Genomic DNA, 24,442 nt, shown 5'->3' with positions numbered 1-24,442 from the left:
TGCTATGGTTGCTAACCAAAGGGTTGGCAGTTCAAATCCGCCAGGTGCTCCTTGGAAACTCTATGGGGCAGTTCTACTCTGTCCTATAGGGTCGCTATGAGTCAGAATCGACTCGACAGCACTGGGTTTGTTTTTTTTTGCGGGGGGGTGATCTTTCAGAAGTGGATCGCCAGGACCTTCTTCCAAGGTGCCTCTGGGTGGATTCAGTCAGCCTTTCAGTTAGTAGCTGAGTGCTTAACTGTTTGTGCTAACGAGGGACTTCAAAACAGGTAAAACATTGGCTAAATTGAAAGGACAGACCCATCATGGCCCCAAGGGGCACCTGGACATTTATGGGGCCCCAGAGGCACAGTCAGGACTCTGCTATCCTCAGGAAACACTGTTCTGGCTGCATCAGGTTGCTGGGCCTGAAGTCCACTAGAGTCCCTCCCCCATGTTCACAGAGCCCTGTGCATCCTCACATAGTCCTCCCATTACACCTGCAACACAGGAATTATTTTCCCATTTTACAGAGGCCGCGGGAGGTCAGCTAATAGGCCAGAACCAAAGTCTTGTGCTCTCCTTGCTCCAGCCCGTCTACCTCCGGCGTCACCCATAGTGGCTGTCTTCCCTCTATTCCTGGGACCACCTGACTGCTGAAACTAAGAGAGGGGGGCGCGAGGCCTAGGGGAAGAGTCGGGAGGCTGGAAGCCAGGTCCCACACCGGAATCTATGTGGCTTGGGGACCTAAGGCAAGTACTTTCCCATCCCTGGGCCTGTTTTCCCTTCTGTGTGTGAGTGTCAGACATGATATTTCTTAGGGTCCTCCCAGCCCCGCCAGTTACCTCCGAATTCAGCTGCCTCGACCTGGGCTGTGTGAGTGTGAGTGTTCCTGGGCTGCAGAAAATACATACACACACACAAACACACACACACACACACACACACTCAGCCCCACACACCTCCATGCTGGAGTTGAAGGCCCGGTTCACCTTGGCCTTGATATTCACCACTTGTCCAACACTGGGGAGAGAAAAGCAGGAGGTCAGCCTTGCAGAGTGCACAGTGGCAGGGATCAGTGGCCTCTGATGTGTGTGGGGCCTCTGCTAAGGGGAACTGGCCAGAGAACTCTGTGGCCTGCAGAGCAGATTCACATCTGTGACATCACCGAGGCCTCAAAGCTAGCCGGCAGGATGCTGTCAGCACCCCGTTCCATAGGTGGGGAAGCCGAGGCTGAGAAGGCTGCCATGATTTTATTCACTTCCTCCTTTTCCTTATTCCTCTCTGTCCAGTTAATGCTCAAGCTTCTTTTTGCTCTTGGCTCAGTGGTCTCCTCTTCAGGGAAGTCCTCCCTGTCTGGGTCAGACCCCAACTGTGTGCTCTAGTAGCCCAGTAAAGTTCACCCTCCTAACACTTTTTCCAGTAGCCCAACCTCTGTTCCCCCCACATTCTTTAAGAGCCTCTGGGACAAGGGTTGCATCTGTTTTGCTCCTCGTTGACTCTTCAAGGCCTGACACAGGGCACGCGGTAGGACCTCAATAAATAGTGGTTGACTGAATTAACGAATTCCACATTTACTGAATGCCTACTAAGTGTAAGGGCTATAAGAGAGGGTAGGGAGGGGAGATGGAAACATTTAAAGAATGCCTACTATGTGCCAGGCACTGTGCACTACCTTATTTGAGCCTCAAAACAAGCTTGGCAGGTGGGTTAGGGATGGATTAAACTTCAGAGAGGTTAAGTCATTTGCCCAAGGTCACCCAGAAAAAAGTAACAGAGCCTGGACCCTAGACCGGGTCAGTTGACTGCACCAGACCCACTCTTTCCAGCTGCAGCCGGTCCCTTTGGAATGGTTCCCGAGTCCAGATGAACAGTCAGAATCCCCAGGGGAGCCAGCTAGCCTGCCCTGTGCCTAACAAGGCAACAGAGGGGCCCCAGCTAATGGGCAGTGGGGGAGGCAACTGAAAGCTGGGAAGCTGGCCCCCATTCAATCATTATGTGACCTTGAGCAAGTCCTTTCTCCTCTCTGTGCTTTGGCTCAGTAATACAGAGAACACTGTGCCGATTTCTTCTTCAAATAACCAAATGTTCTCTGCAAAGAAAGAGAACCAGAGGTCCAAGGGAACTGAACAGCCTGTAGAGCCTATTAGCCTGAAGGTCTGGTTCACCTTGGCCTTGATAAGAAAGCCATAGAGATAGCCCCAGCCTGGCCCCCCCATCTTCAAGCCTGGGAAAGGTTCCTTCCTAGGTGCCTGCTGGTCAAGGGGCAGCCCTGGGTTTCATTTAAGCTTTACCTTGACTGTAATGCTAGCAAGCTGCGTGATGTTGGGTGAGTCACTTTTACTTTTTCCTTGTAAAAAAAAAAAAAAATTTTTCTTTTTCGTTAAGTAGGGAGAACACATGACCACTGACTGTGGTTCTTCTGAGGATCCAGTGAGAAAATCTGTGCTGAGCCAGGAGCCAGGCCCCGCCCACAGCAGGAGCTCATAAACAACAAGAGCTCACATTAGCCTAGGATTTGTCGATTTGTGTTAATTTTCTTAGGAGTACCAATGGTCACACAGGTACCACCATTTTTAGGAGATGCGTGCTGATATGTGGCGAGATGAAGGAGCGTGACATCTGCAGCTTACTTTTAAGTGTATGTTGTTGTTGTTAGGTGCCGTTGAGTCAGCTCCAACTCATAGCAACTCTCTGTACAACGTAACGAAACACTACCTAGTCCTGCATCATCCTCACAATATATTTATCTATACATAAATGGATACCCATATATGTATCGTTGGTTACCATCAAGTCAATTTAAACTCATAGTGACTCCATGTGACGGAGTAGAACTGCCCCACAGGGTCTCCTAGGCTGTAATTTTTATGGGAGCGGATCACCAGGTCTTTCTCCCATAGAGCTGCTGGGTGAGTTCAAACCATCAACATTTTGGTTAGCATCCGAGCACACGTAGACAAAACAAATTTAGTAAAATGTTTATTATTGAGTTTAGTCATGGTGATCATTGCACTATTCAATTTTTCTATATGTTTGGGAAAGTTTTCACGATAAAAGATAGAAAAAACTTCTATGGTCCCTGTTATGGATTGAATTGTGTCCTGCCCAAAATGTGTGTCAACTTGGCTAGGCCGTGATTCCAAGTACTATATGGTTGTCCACTATTTTGTGATCTGATGTGATTTTCCTATGTGTTGCAATTCCTACCTCTATGATGTTAATGAGGCAGGATTAGAGGCAGTTATGTTAGTGAAGCAGGACTCAATCTACAAGATCAGGTTGTACATTGAGTCAATTTCTTCTGAAGTGTGCAGAGAGACAGAGGGACTTCATGCCACCAAGAATGAAGAACCAGGAGGGGAGCATGTCCTTTGGACCCAGGATCCCTGTGCTGAGAAGTTCCTAGACCAGGGGATTGATGACAAGGACCCTTCTCCAAAGCCAACAGAGACAGAAAGCCTTCCCCTGGAGCTGGCACCCTGAATTCAGACTTCTAGCCTCCTAGACTGAGAGAGAATAAATTTCTGTTTGTTAAAGCCATCCACTTGTGGTATTTCTGTTACAGCAACACTAGAAAACTAAGACAGTGCCCAAAATAAAAATAAAAGTCTATTTTCTGCAATATTAAAAAAACAAGAAAGGAATTTGCAACTCTTCTTCCTCTTTAGCTCTCCCAAGCCAAGCAGCCATCCATTTGCACTTCAGAGTTTCTCTTCCTTCCTGACTATCCCTCTCCATCCCCACAGCCATATCACCGGATCCCTCTCCAGGGTCACTGCCCATCCTCCTCGTATGCACCCCTCCAAGTCTCCAGTTCCCCGACACCCTTCCAGGTGCTCTCTGCACCACAGAGAAGCAGCTCCACAAACAATCTGATCCCTGTTCAAGCCCTTCCCCAGGAGCAGCTTATTTTTAAGGATAGAAAACCAAAAAAACCAAACCCAAGGCTGTAGAGTCAATTCTGACTAACAGTCACCCTATAGGACAGAGTAGAACTGCCCTATAGGGTTTCCAAGGAGCTCCTGGCAGATTCAAGTTGCCAACCTTTTGGTTAGCAGCTGTAGCTGTTAACCACTACTCTACCAGGGTTTCTTTAAGGGATAGAGGAACATGTTAAATGACACCACAACAACGCCAATAGCAAAATACAGATAACGGAGAACTCTAGGGGGCAAACGACAAGGTTTCCTCAACAAATAAATTTCAAGGTAAAAGAAGAAAGAGGGATGGGGCTGGGGAGAACGGCAGCCTATAGATTTTTAAAAAGACTTAAGAGACATATCAACCAATGGCAGTCTTGTCTGAATCCTGACTTGGAAAGAAAAAAAAAAGTAACATGAAACAAAAACAAATTCATGAGCAAGAGAGGATGAAGAAAACCAAAGACTCAAAGAAGAAACTAGTCCACAGGACTAACGGCCCACACGAAGCACAGCCTTTTCTAAACTGAGACCAGAAGAACTAGACGGTGCCCAGCTACCACTACCGACTGTTCTAACCAGGGACACAATAGAAGGTCCCGGACAGAATGGGAGAAAAATGTAGAACAAAATTCAAATTCCTAAAAATGGCCAGACCTACTGGACCGATAGAGACTAGAGGAACCCCTGAGACTATCGCCCTAAGATACTCTGTGAACTTGGAACTGAAGCCACTCCCAGAATTTACCTTTCAACCAAGTAATACATTGGTTTATAAAATAAACAATATCACCCGTGAGTAATTTGCTCCCTTAAACAACCAACTCCATGAGACCAGATGGTCAACATTTACCCAAAAGCAAAGATGAGACAGCAAAGAGGACAAGAGAAACTAGATCAATGAAAACAGAACAAACAGAAAGGAAATAACGGGAATGCTGACACATTGTGAAAATTGTAACCGATTTAATGGAACAATTTGTATAAAAATTGTTAAATGGGAATCTAATTTGCTGTGTAAACTTTCACCTAAAAACAATAAACTATTTAAAAAATAAAAGAATAAATAATCCCTTTATACTCAGGAAGAAAATTTATGAGACAGGTGCAGGCATTTGAACATTGGCTAGAAATTTGATGTTAATGAGGAATTATTTGATGTTAATGAGGAATTTTTTTTTTTTTCTATTTTGAGGAATTACTAATTTTTCTAAGATGTGGTAATGGTGTTGAAGTTATGTTTAAAAAGAGTCCTTACCTTTTAGAGATATGTTTTGAAATAATTTAAATGGCAACAGCAAAAACAAAATAACTTTCCCCTGCTTTCCTCGGGTGCAGTCAGGGCTTCCTGGCCATGGGCCACGCTCCAGGTCCTCGCCACTTTCCCAGAATCCTCTGTGACTTTCCCCTGTGTCTGCACCTGCTCCCCCCAGACTCACCTTCACCCTACTGGGTCCTGTGGCAGGTCCATCCATTACACACATTCCCACCCTCTTTACCCTGAGCTCCTCCAAGTGCCAGAAACTGTGCTAGCTGCAGGGACCCAAAGCTGGCCAGACACGGCTCTGCTGGCCTTCAGAGACTTTCTACTTACAGTGCTGACAATGCTGGGGCCAGCTCAAACACTTCCTCCAGGCAGCCTCCCTTGACCACCCTCTGTGCCATTGCACTCATCACCAGAAGTATAGGAGATACAGAGCAAGGGCTCTAGGGTCAGCTACCTGCCTGGTGGTATATCCTGAATCCTTCACCTATTAGCCATGTGACCTAGAGCTGGTTACTTCACTTCTCTGTGCCTCAGCTTCCTCATCTGTAAAATGAGGATACCAATAGCCATGATCTCAAAGGGTTGTTCCAAGGTCTGAATAAGTTAATGTATTGAAAAAATTGTTACAAATAAAGTACCAATATTGGTTCACTGTAACAAACATACCATACTAGTGTAAGCTGTTAAGAAGAGGGGAACTGGGTGTAGGGTACATGGAAACTCTCCGTATTATCTTCACAACCTTTCTGTAAATCTACAACTATTCTAAAATAAAAAGTTTTTTAGAAAGAATGCATTACCAAGCACTCACATGTCAGGTCAGAGATCGTCATTAGCATGGAATTTACCACTCTGAGCTGAAATTACTGTCCCCCCTGCCCTGCCCCCCACAGACTGGGAGCTTCTGGGGATAGACTGTGCTCTGGTTAACTTTGTGTGTCCAAAACACAGCATGGGGTCTGGTCCAGAGGAGGTGCTCAACTAATACTAAGTAGTAGTTTTAATATAAATAATTGAATAAGTAATGAATGAATGAATGAATACAGGAGCTGGCCAAACTTTTTCCTAAACAGTGACACACTGGGTACCCAGATTGTCCTGAATAAGCCTTTGGCACTTGATGTCCTAGGTACCAATGGCAAGTTTAGGGGCAGACCTGGAGACAAAGCACCTGTCTGGGGTGAGGGCTCAGCCTGCTCCTTGGGTCCCAGAAGCAGGATTGGGACTGGTGAGCCACACAACAGGGAGACAAAGCTCAGCACAGTGTAATCAAGAGCTTTCTAACCAGTAGAGCCATTTAAAAAAAAAAAAAAAGTTTACCTTAAGAGGTAATAAGCTCCTCATCCCCAGGGGTATGTAAGCAAAAGTTCAATGGCCCAAGCTTCTAGCTCAGGTTTTGCCCAGGATCCTCCCCTAGGGGCCTTCCTACAGTCCAGAGAGCCATGGAGAATGAGCTAAAAAGGCATTCACTGGTTAAGTCTAATCCCATCAGTTTTGCAGATAAGAAAATTAAGGCCCAGAGAGAGAGAGAGGCTGACTTCCCCAAAGTCATACAGCACACCATGCCACTATCTCAGCAATGTCTAACTTCAAACCTAAAGCCCTTTCCTTGGCCCCCACCCTGGTCAAGGGAATCTACCCCACAGCACCTGGCAGCCAGCCAGCTCCTAGCTCACTGCTGTTCCAGCCTCTGCATATGTGTTATTACTCCTCCAGAGGCTGCCCCAGCTTCACCGGCTCTAGGTCAGTCCAGTCAGGTTCCGGGCAGCACACAGGCTGACCAGGCAGGGAGATGGGGCGGCGGGCACTGGACTCATTGTGGGGAGACCAGAGGACTGTGAGGCCACTTACCTAATGGTATGCTCAAAATAGATGTCGTCCATCGAGGCTGTGACGCAGGGGCAGCCAGCATGCCTCTCCGCTGGCACCGGGGGAAGAAAGCCATATGTTAGCGGCCTACTGGGAAGCTGTGCTCCCACCTTGAGATGCTTCTCTGACCACCTGAGCTCAAGCGATGCCTTCTCACCCACCTCAGTTACCGTGCTCTGACCCTATTTTATATAATCTGGGTTTTGCCTACTGTCTCTATGTCCCTCTAGACTGTTTAAGTCACATGAGAGCAAGGACCATTGACTGTCTTGGTCACTGTTATACCCTAGTACCTGTAACTGTGCCTGGCACATACCCATTGCTGTCGAGTCGACTCATAGCCACCCTACAGGACAGAGACGAACTGCCCCATAGGGTTTCCAGGGAGCGGCTGGTGGATTCAAACTGCCAGCCTTTTGGTTAGCAGCATCACTGTGCCACTAGGGCTCCCCCTGGCACATAAAAACCAAAACCAAATCCATCGCTGTCAAGTGGATCCCTATTTATAGCGACCTTATAGGACATGGTAGAACCACCCCATAGGATTTCCAAGGAGCAGCTGGTGAATTCGAACTGCCCACCTTTTGCTTCGCAGCTGAATTACACCTCCAAAAAAATGTGTTTTAATTTGGTTAGGCCATGATTCCCAGTATTGTGTGGTTGTCCTCCATTTTGTGATTGTAATTTTATGTTAAAGAGGATTAGGGTGGGATTGTCACATTCCTGATCCAATGTAAAGGGAGTTTCTGTGGGGTGTGGCCTGTACCTCCTTCTCTCTCTCAAGAGATTAAAACGGAACGGGAAGCAAGCAGAGAGCTGGGAACCTCACGCCACCAAGAAAGAAGCCCTGGGAGCAGAGCTCCTAGACCACGGGAAGATTGACCATAAAGACCTTCCTCCAGAGCTAACAGAGAGAAAGCCTTACCCTGGAGCTGATGCCCTGAATTTGGACTTCTAGCCTACTAGACCATGAGAAAATTAATTTCTCTTTGTTAAAGCCATCCACTTGTGGTATTTCTGTTATAGCAGCACTAGATGAGGAAGACAGCAGCCCAGCTCTTAACCACTGTAGACAATAAATAGCTGTTGAATGAATAATCACGGCCATGCTGTTTCCTGCCTCCCACCTGGGCACGCACACGCTGTACCTCTGCTCAGTCAACTTCACCACCTTCATCAACTCCACGGAGTCATTCTCCCCCTACAGGATCTGCTCAGGTGCCTCAGTCCCTGTGGGGACCCTCCCCTCCCCGCAGGCCAGGTCAGGGCCTCTAGTCTTCTCACACAGCCCCACTGCTGCTCCCTGTCCCAGCCCCCATCAGTGGTGCTGGAGGGCAGTCGAGTCACTTGTCAATCCCCCTCTCCCCGCCCGCCTTGAGCGGGGGGGCTGGGGGGTTAGGTAGCTGGGGGAGGGTGGTGGGCAAGCCCTTCTGATCAAAGTCCAGCCTATGGACGGTATGAGGCTGCCAGTAGCCCGGCCGGGTCTTCCCGGAGTCCTGTTGCTTGGGAATGCAGCCCAAAACGCCTAGTAAATTCCATCTAAGTCTAAATACCGGTAGAAGATCCATTGTCAACAAGTACCTACGGGAAAGTTGAGAAGAACTCTGAAGACAGAGTTCAAGAGGGCGTGAAATAGTTAAGAAGTAAAGGGGTGGGGTCCGCGCAGTCCGCCCCGAGGTCTGGCAGATCTTTCCCGCTCCCCAGCTCCTCCCGACCCCTCGCCGCCCTCCCCCGCCACCGCCGCCGGGCGCATTTCCACCGCGACCGTGCGCCCAGACCGGCTCCGGGACCGCTGGGAAGGAGGGCGGGGAAGGTGATTCGGGCCCCGTCCCCCCGGGTGTTACAGCCTCCCCGCGCCCCCAGCAGGGCTCGGCGAATCCCCCGGCTGTGCGAGAACGACTGTCGCCGCGCCCTCCCCCCACCCGGCGTCCACCCCCGCGGGGGCCCTCCTTCCACGGCGCGACCGCTCCCCAGTCCTCCCCGCCTCTGCCGCTTCTCGCCTTGCGGTGCAGGGGTGCTGCGGCGGGGTCAGGGCGGGGCGGACTGTCCCCGGCGACTTCCGTGTGGGCTGGAGAATGCTGGTGCAACAAGAGAAACAAATGAGCTGGACCCTGCTCAACTTAGGGAGCATAGGGCAGACACGCCATGGTCTTTGCCCAGGACACTTTCAAGCTAATCTTGAAGCAGCCACATGTAAGGCTGCGTTGTGTTGGAGCAGGGGCCTGAGAGGCCTGCGATGTGAGGGAGAGGGGGTGAGCCTCAGCTGAGCATTGAGAAATTGGGGAGGACATTTCAGGCAGGCGAACCAACATGAGCAAAGGCAGGGAAGAGGTACAGTGTGGCACTGACTGAGGGACAACAGTGACCACGTTGAAAGTAGAGGCCTTTACTCTGGGCCTCAGGAGCCCTGGTGGTACAATGGTTAAGTGTTCAGCTACAAACCAAAAGGTCGGCGGTGAGAATCCACCCAGAGGCTCCACAGGCGAAAAGACCTGGCGATCTGCTTCTGTAAAGATTACAGCCTAGGAAACCTTATGGGGCAGTTCTGTTCTGTCCTATAGGGTGGCTGTCAGTCAGAGTCAACTCCAAGGCAACCAACAAGAAGGCTGCTCTGGGTCTGGGGGCCGGTGGGTGGGAGGCCTGCCAGGCCGAGAGTGTCCTCACCAGACAGGCAGGCGGTGGTGTCGATCCACTTGAGCAGCTGCCCGACGCTCAGCTCGCCGCGCTGGTTGGTGTGGCAGGGCAGCACCACCTGGCTCATCTGCACCTCCGTGGGGTTCCGATACCCCTCACCATCTGCCATGGTGCTGTCGGTGTCCTCTGCGCGACAGGCTGACTTCCGGGACAAGCGGCTGGAGAACACAGAGGCGAAGCCCTGGGGAGCAGGCAGGGACAGAGAGGTCAGCTAGCTGTGGCGTCTACCAGGTCTGCCCATCCCCAAGATCTCAGGGACTGGGTGAGGGAGAGAACAGAGCACCCAGGGCCACCCACCAGACCCCAGGGGCCTCCTCTGGGCACCACTGATGCCCAAGTTCCTTTTGGCCAGCAGTACCACGTTAACACAACCTTGGACCTGAGAGATGGGAAGGGAGAGATGAATAGTCCTCCTTGCTTCAGCTTGTGAGCCAGCTTTTTAAAATGCTGCCTCAGGTTTATCTTCATTCTTAAAAGACTCCCCCTCTCCATGCAGGGAGGACTGTTGTTGCTGTTGTCAGTTGTGCTTGAGTCAGTTCTGACTCATGGCAACCCCACGTGTTTCAGAGTAGAACGGCACTCCATGCAGTTTTCGATGGCTGCAATCTTAGGGAGGGAGATTGCCAGGCCTTTCTACTGCAGTACCACTGGGTGAGTTTGAACAGCCAACTGTTTCATTCGTAGTCCAGAGCAAACTGTTTGTACCACCCCAGACAGCTAGGAAGACCTACAACGATCAAGCCTGAGGAGTTGTTGCCAATAAAGTATTTCAAGAAGTAGCTCCTATTTCATCCCCAAAGGGCCCATTTCTCAGTGCCCCTCCATTCCTCAGATGGCATCAGGAGCAGGGCCTCCTTTGGATGCTAATCTGACTTTAGCACTTGACTGTATAGACCCAGATGGCTCTAGGCAGTCACTGCCCAGATGGCCAATTCAAGCCAGGGCCACACAGTTGCCAGCTGGAGAACCATCTCGAAAATCCTCAAACTCAAGACTCAGAGGTTGGGTTTCTGCTCAGGAGCAGCCTGTCTTACTCCCCAGGCAGAAGAGGTGGGGAGGGCCTTCAGTCCCTTGGGGCCTGGGATGGGGGAGGAGGAGCCATCCTGCCATCCCGTCTCTAGCCTGGTCTCCCTAGTCAGGCTGTGAATAAGAGTTCGGTTTTGTGAGGAAAACAGCAGGAGGGACAGGCAACATGGGTTCCACAACTTATGGCCAATGCCAGTTGTGTGCTGATTACAGTTGCATTTATATAGCACTTCTTATGAACACTATTAGCGTCGCTATGAGTTGGAATCGACTCAACGGCAGTAGGTTCTTACGAACCAAATATTCTTGCAGGCACTTTACATGTACCAGCTCGTTTTCATCCACACTGCAGACCTATGAGCTAGCTTCATTTTTGTGCTCATTTTACAGGTGGGGACACTGAGGCTCAAGTAACTGAAAGCCCAGCTCTGAGTCCAGAGGTCTGGCTGCAGTCCCAGCTCCTCCGCACCAAACTACACTGCTTGGCAGGGCCTCCGGGGGCTGAGGTGAGAAGGATTCCAGGGTCCTGCACCTGGATTCAGCAGCAAAGAGCACCATGATCCGATGGGGACCCTGCCACAGCTGCAGGATGGGGCATTGACAGCTCTCATGGTGGGGGTTTGTATTCATCTGCAGTTCCCTCCACAGGCTACCTTAGCTAACTTAATAAATTTAAAACACTCCAAGGGGACTTGTTCAAAGTCACTGACCCCCTACATGGTATAAAAAAAAAAAACCATTGCCGTCAGTTCTGACTCATAGTGACCCTATAGCGACCTTTTGGTTAGGAGTTGCAGCACTTAACCACTACACCACCAGGGTTTCCCCCTACATGGTAGAACCAGGATTTGAACCAGGACTGCCTGATCCCGAGCTGCTTGTGGGCTGCCAGAGTTGCAGCTCATCCCCAAGACCCCTTGGGTACCAGGTACAGTGCGAGCATTGAGGGGAGAGAGAGGAGCTCTCAGCCCAGATGGGGCCTGCTGGGTGCGAGGCTGCCCAGCTTGCAGGCTCCTGCAGGCTCACAGACCACTGCTGTCCAAGCAGCAGGTCCTGTCGCCATGGTAACCACTTCTGGCATTTCTGGCCTGGTTGTGCACTGGGGGCCTATGGGTGCCTATCTGTCTGGGTGTGGGAACTGGTAGAGAGAGGAGGCAAGCAGACTCCTCCCTGGCCTCTCCCCAGCCAGGGATTCTGGTCAGAACCTTCCAGAAAGAATTCCTGGGGAGAGCTGGGGAAATGGGAGAAGGCAAGATGCAGAGGGCAAGCAGGCAGAAGGGAGAGAGCAGACTGTGTAGGGTTTCTGGGCCTTATGGACATGCACAAAGGGAACCCCCCCACACACATGATGCCTGCTGCTTTACCAGCCCATTCACATCTACCACCTCAGTGGGTCCTCATAAGGAAGGTAGAGGGCAAGGACTGTTCACCTCATTTTATAGTTAGGGAAACTGAGAGTGGAAAAAGCCCTGGGCCAGCAGTAAGGACACCTGAGTTCCAATCATCTGTTTCTTAACCTGGTCAGTTCCCACCTCTGTGAGCCTCTTACTTCCTGTGCTGTAAAACAGGAGTCCCTACCTTCTCTGTAGACTCTCTCTGCCTAAAGGTAGGATCCTGCCTCATTCTTTCGTTCATTCATGTGTTTGTTTGTTCATTCATTCACCAGGCACCTTCTCTGTACTAGGTCCTGGGTCAAGCACTGAGAATACAAAGATAAATTGGACCCAATCCCTGCCTTTGAGAAGCTCCTGCTGTATTGATTGTGCTAGAATGGCCTGGTGCAGTAGGACCTCATCAAAGGTTTGTGGAGGGACAACCAGAGACAGGCTTGAGTTCAAATCCTAGCCCTGTCCCTCAGGCGCCATGTGAACATGAGCAAGCCCCCTCCCTTCTTGAGCCTCATTTGTCACTCACAAAGGGAGGGGGTTGTAACTGGCACCTCCAAGGTCCCCCAGCCCAGTTCTAGGATTCTGGAGTTTAGCCCTGCCTGCAGGGATCTGACGCCCAGCTGAGAGACCCAGTGAGAAAGCTGTCAGACAGGAAATGCTGTGCTCCTCCAGGGTGGCGCTCCCACCCCTCCAGCAAGCTGAGGAACAGGCCCCGCTGGTGCTGTCCCTCCACTTTCCCTTAAAGAGGGGGAAGTGCAGAGTCCCAGGCCCGAGAGCAGGCAGGGGAACAGAGCAGCACCAGGTGGCCCAGGCACAGCTTCTTAGGCTCCAACTCCTCCCTCAGCTCCAAGGTGGCCTGCCCGTGTCAGGCCAGGCCAGGTCTGTTCTAGTCCCAACATAAGCAGGCAGCCAGCCTGGAAGGCCAGAGGCGTGTGCCACGACCCAGCCGGGGTTTGGCCAATGGGGCTCCGGAGCCCAGCCACTCCTCCCAGGCTCAGTCACAGGGGCCTGGCAGAGGCCCTGGACAAAGTGAGGGCCTAGGGCAGCCAGGCAGGCTGAGCCAAGACAGCTGATGGGGAGGGCAGTGCCACTGCAGGGGTAGGGAGGGCATCGGGGGTCAGAGAAAACATCATTTTGGGCCTGGGCCTGGGTGCTGCAGTGCAATGGGTCCCTTTTTTTTTTTTTTTTTAAGTGTTTTAACATAATTTATTGTATTAAGATATTTAAAATGAAATAATGTCATTACTTAAATAAATACTGGAAAATATTTAGTACTCATCAGCAATTTTTTTTTTTTTTATTCTTGGTTGGCGATTCTTTTTTTTATTACTTAAATTTTATTGCACTTTAGGTGAAAGTTTACAGCTCAAATTAGTTTCTCATTTAAAAATTTATACACAAATTGTTTTGTGACATCCATCGCAATCCCCGCATTGTGGCAGCACTTTTCCCCTTTCCCTTTACACCCCGGGTTCCCTGTGTGCCTTCATTCAGTTTTTCTGTCCCTTCCTGCCTTCTCATCTTTGCTTTTGGACAGATGCTGCCCATTTGGTCACGTGTTTTTGATTGATGTAAGAATTACATTCCTCACATGTGTTATTGTTTGTTGTATAGGCCTGTCTAATCTTTGGCTGAAAAGTAGACTGCGTAAGTGGCTTCAGTTGTGAGTTAGCGGGGTATCTGGGGGCCATAAGCCTGGGGGGCTCCTCCAGTCTGTCAGACCAGTTAGTCCGGTCCATTTTTTTTTTTGTCAATTTGAACTTTGTTCTACATTTTTCTTGCCCGGGTCCCTCTATCGTGATCCCTGTCAGAGAAGTCATTGGTGGTAGCCAGGCGCCATCTAGTCCTTCTAGGCTCAGGCTGGTGGAGCCTGTGGTTCATGAGGTCCATCAGTCCTTTGGACTAATATTTTCCTTGTGTCTTTGTCTTCCTTCTCCTTTGCTCCAGATGGGATGGGACCCATAGACCTATCTTAGATGGCCTCTCACAAGTTTTTAAGACCTCAGACACTACTCACCAAAGTAGGATGTAGAACACTTTTTTTTTTTATGAACTGTGTTATGCCATTTGACCTAGATGTCCCCTGAGATAATGGTCCCCAGCCCCCAGCCCCAGTAACTCTGTCCCTCAAGGTGTTTGGATGTTTCTAGGAAGCTTCTGAAAACCCTGGTGGCATAGTGGTTAAAAGCTATGGCTGCTAACCAGAAGGTTGGCAATTTAGATCCACTAGGTGTTCCTTGGAAACTCCATGGGGCAGTTCTACTCTATCCTATAGTGTCACTGTGAGTCGAAATTGACTGGATGGCAATGGACTAGGAAGCTTCTATGACTTTGCCTTGGTCAAGTTGCGCTGACTTTCCCTATGTTATGTGTTGCCTTTCCCTTCACCAAAGTTACCATTTGTCTACTATCTAGTTATTGAGTTCCCCTCACCGGCCCTCCCCTCCCTCAATACCATCAAAGATTGTTTTTTTCCAGGTGTCAACCTTTCCTTGGTATTTTATGATAGTGGTCTCATACAATATTTGTCCTTTTATGACTGACTTATTTCACTCAGCATAATGCCTTCCAGATTCATCCATGTTCTAAGATGTTTCACAGATTCACCATTGTTCTTTATTGTTGCATAATATTCCATTGTGTGTATGTACCATGGTCCGTTTATCCATTCATTTGTTGATGGGCACTAGGTTGTTTCCATCTTTTTGCTATTGTGAACAATGCTGCGATGAACATGAGTGCGCATATGTCTATTCGCGTATGGCTCTTATTTCTCTAGGATATATTCCTAGCAGTGGGATTGCTGGATCATATGATATTTCTATTTCGAGCTTTCTAAGGAGGCACCATATTGTTTTCCATAGTGATGTGATTTGGTTTTATATGGCCTTTCTAACCATGGTATTGTAACTCCCACAAAGAGATTTGGTGGGACTATGCAAATAAGGTGTTTGTGGCCCCAAAGGGGATTAAACAGCTTGCTAATAATACAAATAAGGTGCATGGTACCCTTGTAGGAGTTGTTGTTGTTGTTAGGTGCTGTTGAGTTGGTCCTGACTCATAGTAACCCTATGTACAACAGAATAAAACACTGCCCAGTCCTACACCATCTTCACAACCATTGCTGTGTTTGAGTGCATTGTTGCAGCCACTGTGTCAATCCATCCTGTTGAGGGTGTTCCTCTTTTTTGCTGACCCTCTACTTTACCAAACATGATGTCCTTTTCCCTTGTGGGAGTGGGACCATGCAAATAAAGTATATGGAACCCTAGCAAGGGGATTGGTCAGTTTTGCCATCTCACTAGGCTTAAAATGAGCCATTCCAGAGGCTGAAAGGGGTGACCTCACTATCACCAAGAAAGAAGAGCCAGGAGTGGAGTACATCCTTTGGACCCAGGGTCCCTGTGCTGAGAACCTCCTAGACCCAGAAGACAGCTGTAACACCAGAGATGACGTAAGACAGTGAGAACTGGCAGCAGCAGAACCAGGAAACTGCAGAAGATGGCATGGTGGGCTTCCCAGCCCACAGAGTGAAACAGCTGAGTACCTTTGGGCAGGAGGCTTGCTGGCAGAGTGGGGTACCCCCAGGCACTTACTGGCAGAGCTCAAAAGCTTTATAGCACTTGCCTGAGCGGGGCAAAAGCTGGGCTGAGAGGCCAAGGGCGAGGGAGAGGCCTGCCTGTGGGCATGGCAAAGAAGCTGTCCTGACTGAAGAACAGTATCCTGAGTCCTCCCTGATCCTGAACTGTAACTTGTTACTTCCCTAATAAATCCCACACATTATCTGTGTGTTCTGTGTGGCCATTGCAGCGAATTATCCAACTCAGCAGAGAAGTAGAGAGTGCTGTGGGAGGGACGGCTGGTGTCAGAATTGGTAAAAAGGTTGGAGAGAGAAGGTATGCCTGAACTCCGCCTCACAGGAATCAGCCTTGGACTGCTGATCTTGATTTTCCTTCCCCTTGGGAAGTTAGATGAAGAAGTTAAATGGTGATCCACTGCCACACCATTTTTACGTATGCTCACTCAGCAGCCATGCCAAGACGGGCCCCAGGCCACGGCAGACCCGGCCAGGCTTGATAATCCTAGAGTAGGGCCCAGCTGGCTACACTGTGGGCCCTGTGTCCTTTTCCCATGGGCCCTGTGTCCTTTTTCCTGGGCCAGAGTCACATCACAGACCTGCTGTGTTAGAGCAGGAGAGACCACCTCATCCAATTCCTTTACAACTGAGGCATGTGGCGGGAAAGGGCTGGTCCAGGGTCACACTAAGGGAGCCAGGGTTAGCCCTCCTGGCCTGGGGCTCCTTCCACGGTCAGCCTATGAGGTGATTTGATGACAGGCCCACACAACACAGTTTAGCCTGATTTCCTTCCTCCCCCAAGCATCCAACTCACAATGGTTCGACCTCCTTAAGCTCACTCGATTCCTTGCACTGCCCACCAGGATCTCATCTCTACCCCCTGCCAGCCTCTACTTAGCACCAGAGGGACCTTTCAAAGAAGCAAATTCATCAACTTAACAACCACAGTTTGCTGTGTCTTGCCTTGTATGGAGACTGAATCTAATCCTCATAACTCCTGCCTACCACAGGACTTAGCTCTCTCTCTTAGGACCACACAGACCTTTGTAAAGAGTGAGCCTGCTTAAGACTTCCCCTGGTCAAGACTCTGCAGTGGCTCCCCACTGTTCACAGGGTCAAGTCCCAGCCTGTAGCCTGGACACTAGCCCTAGCAGCCTGCTCTCCAGCTCCAGATCACATCCTCAGGGCACCACTCATACCCCTCTGTGCCTCTACATGCACACCTTACTTCTGCCTAGAATTCCTTTACCTGTCTGCCAATTGAGCCTTTCCTCCCTCCCTCTTCAGCCTCCCATTCTTGCCTCTTCACCAAGAAGAATCAGGCCTCCCGGGCCCCCCACAGCCTCGCTCATCTCCATCACAGCACTGACCAAGCTGTGTGGTCACTGCCTGTGTTCAGTGCTGCCTCCCCCATCAGTCAGGTGCTCCCACAGGACAGGGCCTCAAGGCCTGGCACAGAGTGGGTGCCAAAGAAATGCCTGTGGAAGAAAAGAAAGGACAAGGCTAATGACAGGGGAGGCCTTGGAGCTGAGACTTGAAGGATGAGAGGAAGGTCTGAGGTGCAGAGAGGCCATAGGAACTGGCTAAAGGAGAGGGGGGAATGGCTGTGGTGCAGTGATATGGACAGCGGGGCCAAGAGAAGCAGGTGGGAAAGTGCTGGGCAGAGCTGTGTGAGTGGAGAATAGGTTCTCAGAGAGAGAGACAGAGGGAGGCGCCAGTAGTGGAGAGTTGGAAGCCAGGCCAAGGAGTCCCCAAACCCAAACCAAACCCACTGCTGTCGAATCAATTCCAACTCACAGCAACCCTATAAGACAGAGTAGAAGTGCCACATAGGGTTTCCAAGGCTGTAATCTTTATATAAACAGACTGCCACATCTTTCTCTGGTCTGCCCAGAACTTTCCCACCTGTTTCCCTTTGCCCCACTGTCCATATTACCTGCACTGTGGCCATTCTCCCTTCTCCTTTCCTGTTCCTATGGCCTCTCTGCACCTCAGATCTTCCTCGTGGAGTGGCTGGTGGGTTTGAACTGCTGCCCTTTTGGTTAACCGCTGTGCCACCAGGGCTCCTACAAAGTTCCCCAGGTCAGGGGACATCTAGGTCAATTGGACATCTAGGTCAATAAAATCTGTTAAGAAAACACTCTGCATTGCACTTTGGTGAGTGGCAGCCTTAAACGCTAGCAAGCAGCCATCTAAGATGCATCAATTGGCCTGAACCCACCTGGAGCAAAGGAGAATGAAGAACACCAAAGAACAAGGTAATTATGAGCCCAAGAGACAGAAAGAGCCACATAAACAAGAGACTACATCAGCCTGAGACCAGAAGAACTAGATGGTGCCCGGCTATAACCCATGACTGCCCTGAGAGGGAACACAGCAGAGAATCCCCGAAAGATCAGGAGAGCAGTGGGATGCAGACCTCAAATTCTCATGAAAAGACCAGAGACTTAATGGTCTGACTGAGACTAGAGGGACCCCAGAGGTCATGGTCCCCAGAGCTTCTGTTAGCCCAAGACCAGAACCTTCCCAAAGCCAAGTCTTCAGACAGGGATTGGACTGGACTATAAGATAGAAAATGATACTGGTTTGGAGTGAGCTTCTTGGCTTAAGTAGACACATGAGACTGCTCCTGTCTGGAGGGGAGATGAGAAGGCAGAGGGGGACAGAAGCTGGCTGAATGGACACAGGAATACAAGGTAGAGAGAAGTTCTCTCATTAGGGGGAGAGCAACTAAGAGTATATAGCAAGATGTATGTAAATTTTTGTATGAGAGACTGACTTGATTTGTAAACTTTCACTTAAAGCACAATAAAAATTTTTAAAACTTTTTTAAAAAAGTCCCCCCAGAAACCACAAAATGTGGAGGCTAGCCAGAGAAGAGATCATAGTGCCTGTAGGCACCAGCTGGAACAGCAGCCCAGGTGCAGAGGAGACCCCCTGCCCTGGTGGGGGAGAAACAGGCTTGGGTGGCCTCTCAAGTTACCCACCGTGACATAAAGCTGTGCACACGTTCAGCCTGGCCTGGGTTCAGTCTGCTTCCACCACTAACTTACGTGACCTCCAGCAAGCTGTTCAAACTCTGTGGGCCTCAGTTTACTCATCTATAAAAATGGGATTAAAACACCTACCTCTAAGGATCATTGTGGGGATAAAATTAACCATCAAGCATTTCAAGCTTCTAGCACAGGGCCTCACATATGGCTCACATTTAGTGTTTACTGTCAGCAGAGTAAAGCTGAGTTTGGGCTTTCCATTTTTTTTTTTTTTTTTTATATACAAATAGAGCTGGGAGAAACCCAAATATAGTTCAAACTGGCCTGTTTACATAGTACTTTCCGGTTCATGAGCTCACCAGAACATCCCAGTAACCCTAAAGGGAGCAAGACTTTTCCTGTTTGAGATGTTCTGGAAGAGGTTAGGTAGTTACTTGAGTTCAAAAACCCAATGCTGGTGAAGCAGGGACTCAAACTTAGGTACAGGACTGCAAAGCCCATGTTCCTCCCTCTCTCCCTCCCCCACCTCTCCCAAGGGGATGAGGGGAGAGGACTGGAAAGTAGGCCCCAGAAAGGCACAGGAAGGAGCAGCCCTTGGCCCACCCTTGGAGCCAAGTGGCCCTGTGAAAGGTCTCATTGTCTGAGCCAGGCCACACGGAACAGTTTGAGGGAGCTGCCTTCACTGGCTGTGCTGCCTCCACAGAGGTGGCCCAGCCCCTTCTCTAGCCTCTCAGAGAAAGGAGAAGGATTGGGAGTGGCCTCCCTGGCAGTCTCCCTACCAGCAAGGCAGGAGCATTTGTCAACATTCCTAAACCATTCCTGCACTTCCCTTTAGGCCTGTTCCCTACCTTCTTCCCAAAAAAGGCTACACACACAGACACACACACACACAGTGCACATGCAACAGGAGCTGAAATGCAAACAGAGACAAGGAACCAAATAAGGAGGAGAGGATTGTGTTAGAAATCCAGCTGCAGAAAGATGCAGCCATAGAGAACTGCGTATGTCCTGAGATTCCCAGGAGACAAGGCAAAAAAGGGTAGCAGTGGGTACCAAACTCTTCAGCAAAAAGGGGAGCCCTTGTTCACGAAGCTGGCCTGAGGGCCATGCAGAAGGACGCCAGTGGGCTGTCCCACAGGCTTCTGATTGTCATATAACATCAGATTATATCTTCATTCTAGGAGATAAATAATGGACAGAGCTTTATACAAATACCCTCATTTTACTTAAAGCTACAGGGCATTTTCAAGATATTAGGGTGGAAAGGGTAGAGAATGGAACCAATATTTTTTATTAAACATTTGCTATATGCACTGGATCCTGGTGGTGTGGTGATTAAGCATTCAGCTGCTAACCAAAAGGTCGGTAGTTCGAATCCACCAGCCACTCCTTGGAAACCCTATGAGGCGATTTTACTCTGTCCTGTAGGATCGCTGTGAGTTGGAATCTACTCCACGGCAATGGGTTTGGGTTTGGTTATATGCACTAGAAGGAGCCCTGGTGGCTGAGTGGTTAAGTGCTTGGCTGCTAACCAAAAGGTCAGCTGTTCAAACCCACCAGCCACTCTGTGGGAGAAAGATGTTGCAGCCTGCTTCCATAAAGATTACAGCCTTGGAAACCCTATGGGGTAGCTCCACTCTGTCCTATAGGGTCACTGTGAGTCGGAATAGATTTGACAACAACGAGTTTAGTTTTTTGTTTGTTTATGCGCTGCGGTCACCATAAGTCAGAACAGACTCAACAGAAATTGGTTCGGTTTTATATGCCACTCATTCACTGGCCATTTATCGGACACCTACTACGTATCAGGTTCCATGCTAGGAACTTTCGGATGTATTATCTCATTAATTCTTATATCTACACTGCCAGGAAGGCATTGTCATTCTACCCATTTTTCTGATGAGAAAACTAAGGCTGAGAGAGGGTGCATTGCTTTCAAGCAGCTGGGAAGTGGTGGAGTTTAAGTCATTCCCGGACCCACCATCTAAAGTCCAGGATTGTGTCCTTACAGTACTTCCATTCTAGCCTTGGATGGGGGAAATTCTTCCCATATGAGAACCAGAGAGGAAGCAAAGTACTTCAAGTCACACAGCCAGTCAGTAACTAAGAAGGAAACAGAACCCAGGGCCCTGAGTCCTAGTTCAGTGCTCACAACGGGGTGCACACTGACCAAGGGCTGCTGGAAGGGTGGTGGGCTTTCCACTTCTTCTGATGGCCAGATCTTCTGCTCTCCCAACATAAGGAGAAGAGACAGAGGGTACTCAACCCACTAGTCTTACCCAGCTCCCAAGCCTGGTGAGGAAGGGAGGCAGGGTAGGAGACATAATTGAAACTCTGTGCTAAAGACAAGACTTTAGCCCCAGCTCCAGTCCCAGCCCCAGCTCCTCTTCTGGAGTAGAGGTTTTGTGGGCTGTTTTTGGTCCAGCTCATCATCCTCAAGAGACTTCGAGCAAGTCATTTTACCTCTATGCTTCAGGTTCCTCATCTGTCATGTGGGGATAATAAAAGAACCTGGGGTTGTAATTAGAATGATAAAAGATGGTGAAAGTAAAGTGTTTAGCATGGTACCTGTCATATGGTAAGAGCTTAACAAATGGTTGTTGTTGTGGTGGTGTGGACCATCAAGTTGATTGATTCCAGCTCATAGCGACCCTATAGGACAGAGTAGAACTGCCCCCGTAGGATTTCCCGTAAACTTTACGGGAGCAGATCACCAGGTCTTTTCTCCCGTGGGGTGGCTGGTGGGTCGAACCACTGACCTTTCAGTTAGTAGCCGAGCACTTAACAATTGCACCACCAGGACTTCTTAACGAATGGTGGTGGTGGTGTTGTTGTGTGCCATTGAGTCAATTCCGACTCATGGAGATTCTATAGGACAGAGTAGAAGCAGCCCATAAGGTTTCCAAGGCTGTAAATCTTTACAGAAGCAGACCACTACATCTTTCTCCCAAAGAGCGCTGGTGGGTTCGAATCACCGAACTTAAGGTTAGGAGCCAAGTGCTTTAACCACTGAGCCAGCAAGGCTCCACTAACAAATGGTAGATTTTACTGTTGGCTCGATGGGCCTCAGTTTCCTCATCTGTCAAATGGAGCATTTGACTAGATAATCTCCAAGACCTTCCAATCATTCGGGAGTTTGGCTCACGATGCAACTCCTTAACAAGGCCCACAAGATGTGTACACCTCCAGACTTGCTCACACTATGCACCCCCTTGCCCTCCGGGTCTAGCCACGCTACCTTGCTGTTAGCTCCATACTCATCATGCTGCCTCCTGCCACTGGGCCTTTGCCCATGCCATTCCCTCTGCCCTGAGCACTCTTCCCTCACCTCTATGATGTCTGCTCGCCTTTCATCTCCATTATTTCTTCCCCCATCCTCAGTGCCCCTGGCACCCTGTACCTCTGCTTTGCAGTGCTGGACGCTGGAACAACATTCATTTAATTGTGGGAGTCTTTGGTTGACACCAGACCCTAAGATCCATGAGGGCAGGAGGTCTTTCTATACTCATAGCATCCATGGGGCTTAGCACAGAGCCTGGTTCATTGTGGACCAAACGAATGACTCTGTTCAGCAGGTCCCCGGGTCCTACTAGTGTCACTCCCTGTGGGCTGGGAGGATGCAGACCATGAGGTCAGGCGAGGTTCCCCACTCAAGGCCCTGCTCCCACGGCTGCTCCCTTACCCCATTCTAGAACAGAAAGCCTGAACATTGCCTGCCTTCCTCCACCCCCAAGGGTAAAAATAACCTTGTCTGAAATCTGACACCAGCCTCAGATGGGTAATCTTGAGAACTGCCCCTGCCCAATGAGAAGCCCACCGGAAGGCCAGAGAGGGTGAGAAGGGCAGTTGCTAAAAATTCATCTGACCCTTGGGCAGTTTCTGAGGTGTTACCAAAGTCACGCAGGGGACCTGAGCCCGGAGAAGTCCAAGAACTGTCCAAGGTCACACAGCTCTGAGCCGCAGAGCCAGGACTTGAACACAGGCCTCTGGACCCTATACTGCAACTCATTCCTCAGTTCCAGGAGAGTAAGAAGTGCCTTGCAGTTACAACTGTTCTGTTGTGTGGATGAGAAAACTGAGGCACGGAGCTCTCTGTCCAAGATCACAAGCAAAAGGGCTTAGAGTTTGGCAGACCTTATTGAAAGCTATTTCCTCCTTTGAAAACTGGGCAGATACCCCTACCCCATCTCCACCCTAGAGTAGTGTGAGGCTCAAAGGAAATTTCCAAACTAAAGGCACTTGGCTAAATGTGAAGTGCTGCGCTCCTGTGAGGGAGCATTGTTTCAAGGAGGCTGAGTGATTGGATGAATCCAGCTTTGCTCTCCACCTTGGCCAAGTCACACCCTGCTTTCATGGGGTGATGCCCACTCATGGGCTGTTCACCCATGCAGGGGACTGACTGGCAGCCCTGCTCACCCCCTGTCCTGGGCCAGATTGCTCAGCACTTTCTGCGGGAAAATAGGAGAGTCCTTTGTGAACAGCCCCTGGGAGGCTGGCATCTGGAATCCAGCTGGGCACGGGCCCGTATCCAACCTGGACTCTGAGACCTGTCTGCAGAACTGGGGATGGCAAAGATAAGAAGGGGTTATAAAAAGAGGGAAAGACAATAAGAAAAAGAAGGAGAACAACTTCAGGCTGTGGCGACTTGACTAACTGCAGGTAGAGGCAGGCGGAACCAGTAAAGAACAGTTGCCGTTGACTCTCACTCATGGCAGCCCCATGTGTGTCAGAGCAGAACGGGGCTCCCCAGGGTTTTCAATGGTTGATTTTTCAGAAGTGGATTACCAGGCCTTTCTTCTGAGGCACCTCTGGGTGGACTCAAACCTCCAACCTTTCAGTAAACAGCCAAGTATGCTCACCCTTTGCACCACCTGGGGCTCCTGTCAGGAGGGAATGCTGCTTCTTCACAGGAAGCGGGGCCTCCTCAGCCACAGGTCAGATAGTGTAGAGTGCCTTGAATTTGGGAGCTGTTTACATCATGAAGATGGAGGCATGGTCTTACATTTTTCATTGCTTTATAAAGGAATCAAACCTAAAGTTTAACGTCCTCATCTTTGACTATATACAGGTACACACACTCGATTTTATATGAAAGTCAACCGTTAACCTTAACTCTGGACCCAGACTTCCTCAACTCTACAAACTGCTGAGCCCCAAACACAGCAAACTAAGTCACTCTAAAAATATTAGGTGGGGCGCAGGGACCATGTTCAAGTCTGAGTTCTGAATGCAGTTCACTACATGATCTTCGGCAAGTCATCTCTGCTCTCTGGGCCTCAGTCTCCTCATCTGGTAAAAGGGTTGACAATCCTCATCCTGTCAGCCTCTCTGGGTTGTTATGAAAATAAAATAAAAGAGCTGTGAAGGCCCTTTGTCATTTGTAAAAGTCTTCATGTCCTTGTCAGGGCTGCCTTTCCAGCCCCAGGTTATATACCTCCAGGAATAGGGAGCTCACTACCTCCTGTGTCAGCCATGTAAGACAGTTCAGCTTGTACATGTTCCTCCCACTGTCGAGCTACTGATGGACTTCAAATGTCAGGATCAAAGGTGGGGAGTGAAGAGCAGCCAGGACCAGTTGAGGTGTCTAGATCCTACCTGGAGAGGATGGAGAAGTTGGGTGGACAGGGACTACCTTTTCCCTAAAGCACTACAGATTCTGGCAGCCTTTGCTCTTCGCTTTTGGGAAATGGAAATGTGAGCAGGGAGGCAACCTGGCATAGTGGCTT

General features: G+C 49.6%; 1 protein-coding gene across 6 annotated transcripts in view; it reads right to left on the bottom strand.

Annotated features, from left to right (window-relative positions):
* Positions 1-24,442, bottom strand: part of ACOT11 (acyl-CoA thioesterase 11) — a 75,720-nt gene that overhangs the window by 18,969 nt on the left and 32,309 nt on the right. For 3 of the 6 annotated variants that reach the window (XM_049879341.1, XM_049879342.1, XM_049879340.1), the window contains exons 2-4: positions 9,703-9,913; positions 7,021-7,090; positions 942-1,002 (exon numbers count right to left, since the gene is read on the bottom strand). In XM_049879341.1, coding sequence (XP_049735298.1) covers positions 942-1,002; positions 7,021-7,090; positions 9,703-9,841 — 270 coding nt within the window. In that variant the 5' untranslated portion in view covers positions 9,842-9,913. Of the gene's footprint in view, positions 1-941; positions 1,003-7,020; positions 7,091-7,354; positions 8,724-9,702; positions 9,914-24,442 lie in introns of those variants that run through there. The other 3 variants (XM_049879343.1, XM_049879344.1, XM_049879345.1) reach the window with 3 other exon arrangements.

The sequence above is a fragment of the Elephas maximus genome, chromosome 3 (genome assembly GCF_024166365.1).
Source record: "Elephas maximus indicus isolate mEleMax1 chromosome 3, mEleMax1 primary haplotype, whole genome shotgun sequence".
Classification (NCBI taxonomy): domain Eukaryota; kingdom Metazoa; phylum Chordata; class Mammalia; order Proboscidea; family Elephantidae; genus Elephas; species Elephas maximus.
Note: the sequence above shows the minus strand (reverse complement) of the source record. Positions and strands in the feature narration are given on the sequence as shown.